The 12,263-nt window shown below is 43.8% G+C and overlaps 1 protein-coding gene across 2 annotated transcripts; it reads left to right on the top strand.

Annotated features, from left to right (window-relative positions):
* Positions 1 to 19: 19 nt before the first annotated feature.
* On the top strand, positions 20 to 11,102 carry PRELID3A (PRELI domain containing 3A). 2 transcript variants are annotated; one of them, XM_039706280.1, is made up of 6 exons: positions 20 to 185; positions 2,599 to 2,767; positions 3,075 to 3,164; positions 3,909 to 3,979; positions 4,074 to 4,176; positions 9,418 to 11,102. In XM_039706280.1, exons 1-6 carry the CDS (start codon positions 154 to 156, stop codon positions 9,529 to 9,531), a joined length of 579 nt encoding a protein of 192 aa, XP_039562214.1. In that variant the 5' UTR covers positions 20 to 153; the 3' UTR covers positions 9,532 to 11,102. The 2 variants fall into 2 exon arrangements, with proteins under 2 accessions (XP_039562214.1, XP_039562212.1); XM_039706278.1 differs by lacking the exon at positions 20 to 185 and adding an exon at positions 212 to 459.
* Positions 11,103 to 12,263: the final 1,161 nt, after the last annotated feature.

Genomic DNA, 12,263 nt, shown 5'->3' with positions numbered 1-12,263 from the left:
CCTCCCGCCGGCCGCTCGCGCTCGCCGGGCCGGCGCGAGGCTGTCAGTCAGCCGGGCAGCGCCGCGCGCGCCCCGCTTCCCGCCGGGATCCCAGGGACACGGCCGGGATCCGAGGGACACGGCCGGGATCCGAGGGACACGGCGCCCGCCGCCATGAAGATCTGGAGCTCGGAGCACGTGTTCGGGTGAGGGGACCGGGCGGGGAGGGCCGAGGGACCGCGGCGCTTCGCCGAGCCGGGCCGTGAGGGGAGAGCCGGGTCCCGCCGGGGTGACGGCGGAAATGGGAATGCTGCGGGAGGAGGAGGAGGAGGGAGGCCGGGAAGGGGCCTCGGTGGTGCCGGTCCTGCATCGCCTCGAGCTGCTTCCTGCGCGGCCGGACCCCGCGCCTGGCTTCTCCTATCGGGAACAGCATTCCAGCAGGATGGAGTGGCAGAGCTGGCCGCGCAGCGTGGTGGCTTGGTAAAGGGCTGGGTGTTTAGGAAAAATAGCGTTCACACCATAAGTAAAAATAAATCCCAAGCTGCCGATGTAGCCTCTGATGTATTCCAGGCGGTGCGGGCAGAGTGACGGCGTCCCTCGGGCTCGGGCACCGCCGCTGGGAGCCCGGCAGCCAGCTCGGGGTCCGTGTTCCTTCCTCCCTTCCTTCCTTCCTTCCATCGCTGCTTCCCGCATGGAACGCGGCGCTGGCCGCCCGCTCCCACCGCCGCGTAACGAGGGAGAGGGACCGGGAGTGTGTAGGGAGCTGTCCCGGGAAGCAGCAGGGAGAAGGACCGGGAGTGTGTAGGGAGCTGTCCCGGGAAGCAGCAGGGAGAAGGACCGGGAGTGTGTAGCGAGCTGTCCCGGGATCTGAGGGACACTGGCGTGCAGGGCTCCGCAGCAGCTCTGGGAATGCCACCGCCGATGATTCCCCTGCTACAGGTGTTCCGAAAGTCTTGAGGCGCGAAGAGCACCGGGGGTGATGGTTCTTGAAATATTTACAAAATATCCCTGATGTGTCACTCTGAATGTCTTTAATTACCTCAGCGCTACTGAATTCCTTGCACTGATGCAGGTACTTGGTGCTCCGCTTCAGCACTGCTCTGGTGTAAGTGAACTGTGGTTTCCAGCAGGAAATATCAGGCAGAGGCTGCTCCAGCATGACACAACTCCCGAGTTTCAGTATCTGTCACCTAGGGAGTGCAAAAGCTATTTTTATTTGACATTTTCTCATCAAGTTCTGTATTAGAACATCCCCGTCTTATGGCGTAATGTGTGTGGGTGTAGGTAGTTAATTTGAATGGTTAATAAAATGTTGTTGTGCCTTACCAGATATCTGACTCAGTCCCTTAGGGACATTTAACAGAATTTTGTAATTTTCAGTTTGTGTATCTTCTGTTGATGGAGGTGTAAAGTCACCAAAGATGGAACAAGGAACAATCCTCCAGCTCTCCTTCTGCTGCAGGAACTGAGGGCTCTTATTTCTCCTGCTTGCACCAGTAAAGCTTTCTGACACTTTTCTTGTTAGAAAAATAACTTATTTTTCCAACTTTCTGTTTGTCCTTGTAGTGCTGTGCTGTCAGTGCCTTTCTGTATCAGTCTATTTTCAGACTAAAATAAAATCCATTTAGGGCCCCAAGTGCAACTCCTAAGTGCAAGTTGGCACCCCTAAGCCTTCTTAAGTTAGATACCAATTGTTGAATTTTTAAACATACCTTTAAAGGCTTTAAGGCTGCTCTGTCAGGACAGTCAGTATTCTGAATATAGAAATAATTAGGGACAGAATTTCTCTGTTGGATCAAGTCCATGGTTTCTGTAGCCTCCTCTGTTCCAGAAGGAAATATGTGAAGTACCCCAAGAGCTGCGTGGACAGCCTGGCCTTGAGTAGTAGGACTGCTCCAATCCCAGGAATTTGAGGTTATCAAAATTTGTTTTGTAAAAACAGTTCTGAGAGGACTATCCATAACTGGAATTCATGCTAACAAACTGCTGGAAGCAGTAGTGTAGGTGCAGACATCAGGCTGTGAGCTGGTGAGGTTTCTAAAAATATGTTTCTTTATTTTGAACTTCCCAATCATCCTTTTTTACTAGAATTTAATTTCACTTTGCCTTTTTTTTGATATAAGAAGGAGCAGAAGCTAGTGATGTCCTCTTCAGTTTATTTGGTATGCGTAGAGTTACAGAAAAATGTGTGGTGGAGTGGACTCCTGGAGGTCATGTAGTCTAGCCCTCTTCTCCAAGCAGGGCAAGCTTAAGTGTCAGGTGAGGTTCCTTTCCTGGTGGAGTTCTGGAATGAGCTGAGAGTGCCACCATCTCTGTGGGCACTGCTTGGAATGTCACTTGTAGCAGTGAGTGACTGTTGCCCCTTGCCTTCATTTTTCTTAGCCTTGCGTTAGTAATTCCTTGCTTCAGTCTGGAGAGAAGAATTTATTGTTTCTTCTGTTTTTGTGTCAATACTCTCTGATTGCCTTTCCAAGCATAACTGCATTCCAAAGGGACTTGTGGGAGCTCTGAAGCTGTACAGCCTGCACCATACTGCACAACCTATATCCTGATTTAGTACTGTGTGATTGCTTTTCAGTACTAAATACTTACAAATCCTCTCACCTCTTCCTTTCGCAGGCATCCCTGGGATACTGTGATCAAAGCTGCTATGAGGAAGTACCCCAACCCCATGAATCCATGTGTGGTAGGAGTAGATGTCCTCAACAGGAGCCTGGACAAGCAGGGGAGGCTGCACAGTCACCGTCTTCTCAGCACGGAGTGGGGGTTGCCCAGTATTGTCAAAGCGGTACATTTCTGCAGCCTTCCTTCTTTATTAAGGGTGTGATCCCTTTTGTGCCCTCCTGTGAATTGGAGCTGACTTCACAGTAAAAGCTGAAATCTGTGAATGTAAATGTCTGTAAACGCCTTCCGGGCTGGTCTGTGCCATGCTCTGTGGCTGATACAATCTAGACAATGAAGTCTGGCCTGATCACAATCCTCTGGTATCCGTGAATTTGTATTTATTTGGGGTCACTGAGAACTTGGCGTTTATGTGTTTTAAGGTTCTGTTTGTTTGTTGGATTTTGGGACTTAACTTTTTTTTTCCCCTTTAGATATTAGGAACCAGTAGAACTCTGACTTACATAGAGGAGCATTCTGTGGTAGATCCAGTGGAAAAGAAGATGGAGCTTTGCTCAACTAATGTGAGTGGTGGCTTAAGCAGTTTCTGATAATTAGTTCTGGAAGTTGGATGTTTTGCTCTTAACATTTAGATTAGAAATGTATCTGTGTCTTTCATTGGAGGCAACAAGTTACAGGTCTTAATTAGTGTCTCAGATGACTCTTTTTCCCATCCCTTTTTCTTCTCCTAATTTAAATACTTCACCATCAAACATTTGTGATTCTGCTTTTAATGTAAGATTATTTCTCAGACTGCATGTAAAATCATTTGACTTTTAGATGAATGAGTTCTGTCATTTCCAACTAAAGTTTTAATGTGAAATGCCTTTTTTCATGGAATGTAAATGAAGCATTGTGCTACATTTTGGTATCCTGGTAACTCGCAAGTCTCAGATTTAACGTGGGGTTGTCTGTAGGAGAGCCTTGTCTCTGTACAAGAGGCCTTGTCCTTCCTGAGTGTTAATTTTCTGTCTAGTCCAGGTGGGTCTGGAAGAGCTTCTCTTAATTGCTGGCCATAAATCTGAATGGACATTCAGAGAGAGCTGTTGGTGCTCTTCCTGTGAATGGGAACTTTGATCTAATTGGATCAAGGGTAGGAGAAGATGCATCACCCTTTGTAGGTCTTTTTATTGACTGTGTTCTGGGGTTTATATTCTGTGTACAGTATTTTGACATTAAATTGAGTGCTCTGCTGTTGAGTAGTGCTGCTTATAAGAGAAGAATGAAAGGTGGGAAGTGAGGATTTCAGCTCTGTTTTTGTTTTTAAGATTACACTCACAAATTTGGTGTCTGTTGACGAGAGACTGGTTTACACACCTCATCCAGAAAACCCAGAAAAGTAAGTAGGGAAATTTGTGTGTGTCTTTGTGTCTAGGAGGCAGTTTGTTAGTCCAGTTCAGCTTAGGTGTTAACCTTTCTTTATTCCCTTACAGGACTGTGCTAACCCAAGAAGCAATTATTACTGTTAAAGGCATTAGCTTGAGCAGTTATCTGGAAAGCTTGATGGCAAACACAATATCTTCTAATGCCAGAAAGGTACGTCTTTGTTCTGTTTTCTCCCCCTCTTCCCCACCCAATCACTCTTTCTTTTGAAATAGTAATTGTCAATGCTGTGTGTTGAATGTTATATGTAATTTCTCTAGATTTTGTGTGCAGTGTTTCAGTAGATTTTTTTATAGAACCTCAACAACCCATTTCTAGGAGTTAGTGCTAGTAGAAAATGTAACTTCACTTTCAGCCTTTATAATGTGGATTTATCAGTTAATACCAGCATATTTTCTATGCTGCTTTTGTCAGTTGTTCCAGTTCATATCCATTTTTGAGCTGTCTCCTTGCCTTTGGCAAAAGTAATTTAGTGTAAGCAGGAGCATATTCTTTAAGGAGGTGAGACTGTGCTGGCTCACCTGGGTAACACTGCACTGACTGCTCTGTCCTGTGCTTGCTTTTTCTGTTTTGCCTGCAGCCGTGGAGCTGCTCTTCAGCACAGGCAGAGCTATGGGAGTGTTATTCTTGGGCACTTTGTCCTACAGTTCTTTGGGGAAGAAATGGAATTGCTAGAGAAGCACAGGCCTTGCTGCCTAAGAGCAGGATGAGTGCTGTTAGGAGTTTGAGACTGTGTTCTGCATTGCTGGAGGGGTTCAGCACAGTGGGAGTCTGGGCCAGGTAACTCCTGCTATGCCAGAAATCCTGTTCTTTGGCCACCCCTTCATCCTTGGGAGGGATGCTCCGTGACCAAGCCAGTGTAAGCCAGCTTGCTAGGACCAACTAGATCAGAGAGGAGAAAGTCTCCTTTTCCACCCTTCTGTGTGCCTCTCCTAAGGTGAGAGGAAAACATGTTAAAATCATGGGATGGGGAAGGAGTGATGGGTCGTTTCTAGACACTGAAGAGTACCTTTACCTAGCTGGGTGCTCTCTGTTTGAAATGGAAGGTATTTCAGTTAAATTATGGTTCTGTTCTGATCCAGTTTCCATTTAAAAGTCTGTGTGGAGTGTATATTCTTGAAAGAGAGGAACAAACCCTGGCTCACAACCAAATTTCAGGCTGACCCAGAGGTAGCAAAGCATTGTCTAGTTGGCTTGTGTGCCAGATCAAGTTAGGCACACTTAAAAATGCTGGCAAAATTCCCCTTGAGGCACTGGTTACATTTACATGTCTCTTTTGAAATCGGAGAAACTGTAACTATTTCTTGGTACCTGTTGAGGTGTTGCCTGTGAGAGGGCTCAATTTCTTTTAAGATTGTTCCATTCTGCCATTTCCAAGGAACACACTGGCTTACAAGCTTCTTGCAAATCAGAAAGATCTTCTTGTCCTGTGTATTTTACTGAAAAGTCTCTACAGATTTTGAACTTGGCAGGAATTTGTAATTGCTGTTAGCAGCCCTTTCCTTGCTAACCAGTACCTACTGTGCTGCTACTAGCTCTTCTTGCATGCTCTGCTGTGCCTCTGTGCTCCAAACACCCCTCTTAAACTTCATGACAGTTACCAAAAAATGTTTTGGAGTTCTGAAGAAATAGGAATTATTGAGACTTTGCTCTGAGGTAGCAGTGGCAGGTGATGCATTATTATTATTTTTAATGACGATGAAAGAATCATTTGCTGTTTGTTGTAAATCTTTTTGTGTTACTCTAGGGGTGGGATGCTATTGAGTGGATAATTCAAAATTCTGAAAGCGCTCTAAGCTAGCAGTTCTCCACACCTGCAGTTTGTACTAACTAGTGGTAATGCCAGCCTTCTTCTTCTTGGTACAGCATTTCAGCTTTCTAGCAAATATCTGCATGGACTGTTGTGTGGATTTCATAAATTCCCCTGCATGTCTGTTTCACACACCTTGCATACAGGAATGGCAGACCTGATCCTTGCCCTGCAGCTGTGGAGGGTGAGCACAGCCCCGTCCAGGCTGCATCCATGAACCCGTGCTTGTGCCACAGGGCAGCCAACGTGCTGCAGCCATGTCTTGTGCCACAGTCTGCTTGTAGCTTGAAGACTGCAGACAGCTAGGGATGTGAGGAGTCCCTCCACTGACTGTTTGATCTGGGTTCCTGAGGTTTCAGTATATAAAGCTGGTGCCTAAAGAAATTAATAAATTGGCTAGTGAGTGGAATTGGCTTTATAAAAGTGAAACAGAACTGTGTTCTTAGGATATAAAATTGATTTCTTGTAACAGAAATTGTTGCCTAACAGGGATAATGTTTTGCTTAGTGGAATTGTATTTGTTTTTCTTCTGCCTAAGGAATAGTGTTGCCCTTCTGAGGAAATCTGTGCAAAGCTTGAAGCTGTCAGGATGCCAGACTGTTCCTGTTTTTCATTGGTCTTGTAGTTATATTCATTTTGGTAGTGACATGTCCCTGCAGTTATATAATTATGAACAAATCCTGAGTTCAGGGTTGAGAGAACTGAGTGTATTTGCTTTTATGAGTCCTCTGTGCAGATTGTTTTTCTTCCACAAGTCAGTGTAGCCTGTCCCTGTCATTCCTGTATTGGCTTCTGCTTCAACCAATAAGATTTCTTAAAAAGAAAGAAATCCATTTTGCTGCTTCTCCTAGTTAAGAAAGTTGGGCTTTTTACACTGCTTATTTTGAGAACCATGTATGCCATGAGTGTTTGCTTTTACATTCTCATTCCACTAAGCTTTTATGGCTGTTTTTCTGGAAAACATCAACTACAAAGGCTCAGCACTTATCAGTCATTAAGCTCTACCAACAAATCTTCATATGCAGCGCTTGTTCTGCCAGCCACGTCATGCTGCTGACACCTGCAAAATGAATAACACAACGTGCATGCCTGGGGATGAGTGTGCTTGCTTAATGACTGACTGCAGAACTTGTACAGTATGACACTTTACAGACAGTCCTCTGTCAGATTTTTGCTTATAACTGGGTAGTTTCGTGGCACTTGGAGGCTTTGCATCTGGTTGAGATTTCTAACTTAATTTCCTGTGCAGAATGTTCCTGAAGTCTTCCTTGCCAAAATCATGAGTTTATTCTTAGCTGCAAAATATGGCATATAGTGTATGCAAGTCTAAGGAGATATACACAGATATGTGCTCTCAAAAACTGGAGGAAATATCTTGGTGCTCCAGTTGAATGTCACAGATTTTTAAAATTGGTTTATCTCATCCACGGAGATACCAAGTAAGACACAATGATGTGGTTGTTTCAAGTCAGGGCCTGAAAAGAATCTCAGTGTTTTTCTACTGATTGTTTTCTATGGCCAGGGTGTTTGACCTTCTGACAAGCCTTCTTTCAGCAATATAACAATTGTAACATCCAAGCTGTTGCTGTCTTAGTTCTGTGTGCCTCTGCCACCTCAGAGAGGATATTTAAACTTGACTTTCAAAGGTCCAAATGCCTGCTTAGTGAAAGATGATTCCCCCTCCCTGCCCCCCACTTCTTCCTTAGTGGGCACTCCGTTAATTCACGGCTGGTTACAACTTGTTGCTGTGCAGTAGCTTGCCCATGTCTGGGTGCTTTTGTTTGCACTTTGCTGGCATTCCCAGGTCTTGCACAGCCTGTGGAGAAGTTGGAAATTACTCCCTGCTGAAGAACAGTTACTTTGGTGCTCAAATGGGAGGAGCTCAGAAGTTAAATCTTCCCTTCTAAGGTTTGCTATCAGCAACCTGTACGTAAAGTGGACAATTTCAGTCGTGCTTCCTTGAATATTATTAGTATCTTTTAAAGGCATCTTTTGAACTAATTAACTTAGACATCCTTGTTCTTGAGGTAATTTGGAGTGGAGCTTAATCTCCCTTTCTGAGCCTTGACCAAGAGCTGAACACTTTGTTGTGATACCTGGATGACTTTTCTCAGTTTAACTGCCTGCCAGTGCTGAAGTAGCAATTAGTGCTTATTCTGTGAGTCCTGGAATATGGAAAACCCAAAGAGAAACCAAGTCAGCCCTTCACTGACCTTAGTGAGTCATCTCAAGAGAGTCCTGAGATAACTGTGCTCCTATTCGCAGTAAAACTTCATTTCTTGTAATAGGTTACACTTTGCACTCTGGATCTGGGCTTTTCTTATTATTCCAGACTGATGTTTCTAGCCTGGCAAAACAATCCTTGCAGTGTGTATGAGCTTTCTTCTGACATTCTTTTTTCCTTACGTTTTCAAAGCTGCTTATGCAGATTCTTGTTCATGCTTAGTAGTCTGTAAAGGACAGCAGCAGGTTCTGGACACTGTGATGTTTCTGTGCACTTTATCACCTTTAATGAATACAACAAAATTAGCACATCACAGTTTGGAACAAAACTCTGTCAATGTCTTCACAAGGCTTGAACACTGACAATGGCTCTCCTGAGCATTTATGACTTTCTGGGCTCAAACCTATATCTGCAGAATTCTAAACTTGGCCAGAGCCACATGGCTCCCACTTACTGCTCTCCACTGTTTGTATTTCTTATTCTTAGTAGAGCAATAGAGGTGAATGTCTCCTGACTTCTCTCTAAGTGAAAAAAGGCCAGGTGTTCTCCAGATCTGATCCCATCTGCTTGCTTTGACAAAAGCTGCTACTCTGAGCTTGCAGAGTTACAAAATCTTGACTTTTGTTTAGTTAAAGTCTTTCTCTTTCTTGACTTCATTGTGCTGCTGGCTGCATCTTTGGTCATTGGGGTGCAGCTGCTGCAGAGTCTTCTTCAGGTAAAACATTTTTGCCAGGCTTATTACCCTGGGTTCTCCAGCTCTTACTGAAGCACTGGCTGTGGGTTCTGAGCCTGAGACATTCCCATACCTTGATGTAAAATGTGCAACTCTCAATTAGTCTGATTTAGCTGCTGAAAAGTTACTGTGTACTAATGTAGAATTCAGTGTGAGTCCACTTCTGAACTCTTGATAGGTGTCAGATCACTTAGCTGCTACTTCAGAGAGCACTGGAAGACTTTCATTTTCCTTGATCTTCTCAAAAACTTTCTATGTAACTTGGCTAATAAAGCTGAGAACAGTACCTGGATTTTGCCAGGTAATATTTTGTAATATTCTTTGGGTGGTGAGAGCAGCAAACAGCAATTCTCTTAGGTAAGGAAACTTGACTGCTGAATTAGGCCTTGTGCTACTGGGAGCTCACACCAGAATTGCATTTGCTTCTGGCTTAGGGGTGAAGCAAATGCCTTGCAGTGAAGTTTCCCTAAGATGCTAAGAAATTATCAATGTAATCTGGTGTCAAACTATGCAGAGCATGAGATTGATTTTAAAACAAGTTTCATGTCTGACAGAGGAAGAACTATAGAAACATGAGCAGTGGTGGTGTGTCTGTTGTGATCCTAAATTCTGGTATTTTTCTGGCAGGGGCGGGATGCCCTGGAGTGGGTGATCAGCAAACTGAACACAGAACTAGAAGAGCTGAAGTCCACGCGCGAGGGGATCAAACCAGCCATGGCAGCAGCGTCCACGGAAAAATAAAGCCAAATATTTGGGTTCACCAAATAAAACCAAGCAACTGACAGAAAAGTCTTATTCTGCAGACTGCTCCGTAGAGCTCCCTCCCAAGGCTGATCTGCAGAGGTTTTGTCCATTTATAAGAATACTGGATCAGCAGAGAAGTAACCTCATCTGTCATCTCCACAGCAGCTCTTGTTGCCTACTGAAGTTTAAACTGACCTCCTGCTGATGCTCTTTTCATTTGAACAATTTATGTTTAACACTGGAAACAAAACATTTAGCACATTCAAAGCAGCCTAAATGTACCTTTTCAAACAAAGGTAGAGGGCATGTTATATTTACCATCTCAAACTGAAAAGCTTGAAAAAAAAGCATCTGTGGGATTAAGGGTTTTCTGTGTGAACTTTTGTTCTGTAAAGGGCTGATAGGTCCTAGAGCACTGAATTTTGTCTGGTTTGTAATCTGATAATGTCTTATGGCCAGTTAAAGGGAACTACATGAGTCAGAACATGATACTGTAGAATCTGATATTTATCTGGAGGATCATCTTGAAAGGCTACATCTTGTGTGGAACTAACTCTTCTTGGGTTGTTTAAATGTGCTGCCTGAACATGACACACAGATACTTTACCTCCTAGATGTTTGTATCCAAACAAAGATAAACTTTCTATTGATGTTAATAGCCTAAAATAGTTTTTCTGGTGGGGAGAAGGGTATAATTTATTTTCTTATTTATTAATTTGTTCTGGTTCCTCCCCTCCCTGTGGGGACAGGGGTAGTGATTACTGGAAGGTGCTGGAAAACACTTACTTATCTCTAAGAAGGGTATTTGTAGGCTGCTGGAATGAAGAGACCGTGCTGTTCCATTGGTCCTTGCTCTTCACATCACATCTTAACTGAGGGAGAAACTGATGCAATAAACAAAAGAGCTGAAATGAGAAATGAGCAGAAATTTTTAAATCCAAATGATAAGGTTTTATAAAGAGAAACTTCTAATTTCCTGAGTGGTGAAAACAAGAGTACAAGAACCACAAATGGACTCTCATTTCTAAATGCTGTCTGTTAACTCCTGACTACCAGTGTAACTGAACCTTTTCAACTCTTTTCCACGTGGGTACAAAATGGTTTTAAAATCCTTTGAAATGCTTCTCATTATCTGAACAAATACTCCAATGACTGCAGAAACTTTCCTATTAAATATGCATAAATATATATTGGTGATGACTCTAGCCTTGTCTGATGTTTACAGAATTGTCATGTTTGGTCCAGATGTAGTATATATTTCTCTGACAGAACCCTCTGTTAGGACATTTTAACTTATTTCTTGGTGTGCACACAAAGTGAAACAAGTGTTGCAAGGATGTTTACTTGTTCAAGTGGCAAGCATGTGCTCAGGAAGCTGTTAAAGAGCATGAGTAACTTCTGAAAAATTGAAGAGTAAAATGTTGGTCACTGTTTTGATCTGATAATTTTAAAGTGTTTGTAGCTTAAGGGAGTTTTCAGCATTCCTATTCTGGTTGGTTTGAAAAAACTTGAATTTGGATGTAACTAAATTACATTATTGTAATGAATAAAGCTACTTTAAAAATATGTCTATTGGTTGAAAGCAATTAAATGAATAGCAGATATTTAAATTGCTCTTTTTATGTGGACTATATCCCTTCCTATTTTGGAACAGAAACTCAGAGCTTAAAGCAGCCCATGTCTGGAAAAGAAGATGGATGGCTTTGATGCAGGTCAGTTGTCCCCTTTTCAGAACAGCTCCTGGTGCTGTTCTGCTAGGCAGGGGAGTGTAGCTATGGCACAGCTCTGCAAAAAAAGAGGGAAAAGTTTGTGGCGTGTGTACATTTGGAAACCTGTGGGGCAGTATTTCCATATGTCAGTTTCCTGGATTACTTTCTTGACACTGCTTCTTGCAGGAACTAATCCCTATCTGCTTCTGTTGCAGCATCTCCTTTCCGTTTTGTTCCTCACTGGTTTTGGGCTGCTTTCACCCCACCATTTCCTGCCACTTAGGAAGTATGTGGTTAAATGCTTGGTTTTCCAGTCTGTCTGCTGCTGCATCTGCCAGGCATCAGCACCTTTCCTACTTGTGCTCAGTCCTTTCCTGCTCTTCTCCAGGCTAAAGGAGAGCAGGGACGCTTTGGGTAGGAAAAAGACAAATTTCTTCTGGAGGCCTGTTCCGTCACTTGGCTCCCTCTCATCTTAGGGGCAGGTGCCAGTTGTGCATCCATGGGATTATTGATCTTCCTGTGGCTGCTCATTTTGCCAGTGTGTGCAAAGGACCCTGCAGTGGGTCAGACTGGAACCAGGCAGGCTCCAGTGTTCAGCAGATGAAGTTGTTCTTGATTTCCTGTAAGCTTTCCTGGGCAGTTTTTACCCTGCTCTCTGTCATTGTTGGAGTATCCTTCTCCCTTGGCCATGTGACTGGGATGGGGTCATCACATGGGATCTGGTGGGGTCTCTAGCTGTCTGTGCTGTGCATAACACTGATTTTGAAGCTTCTCAATTCCCATTCCAGTTCTTAGACAGTTCTAGACTGAGGTGGCCCTTGAGGCACAAAAACCTCCTGCCTCTGGAATTGTTTATTTTTGTTGCTCCCTAGAGAAATTCCCCCATCTTCTCTTTCTTTACTGGAAATGGCTAAAAAATATTTCTGGAGTTGGTTTTATGTCACATGCATTGGCTGAGGTGTCTCAAAGACAGAAAGCTGCACGTGAGGGAAAGTGTTAGGCTCCTTGTGGGAGCAGCAG

This window comes from Passer montanus, unplaced genomic scaffold (genome assembly GCF_014805655.1).
Source record: "Passer montanus isolate IOZ18808 unplaced genomic scaffold, ASM1480565v1 scaffold19, whole genome shotgun sequence".
Taxonomy (NCBI): Eukaryota; Metazoa; Chordata; class Aves; order Passeriformes; family Passeridae; genus Passer; species Passer montanus.
The sequence above is the reverse complement of the archived record's forward strand: the minus strand, read 5'-3'. Positions and strand labels throughout refer to the sequence as shown.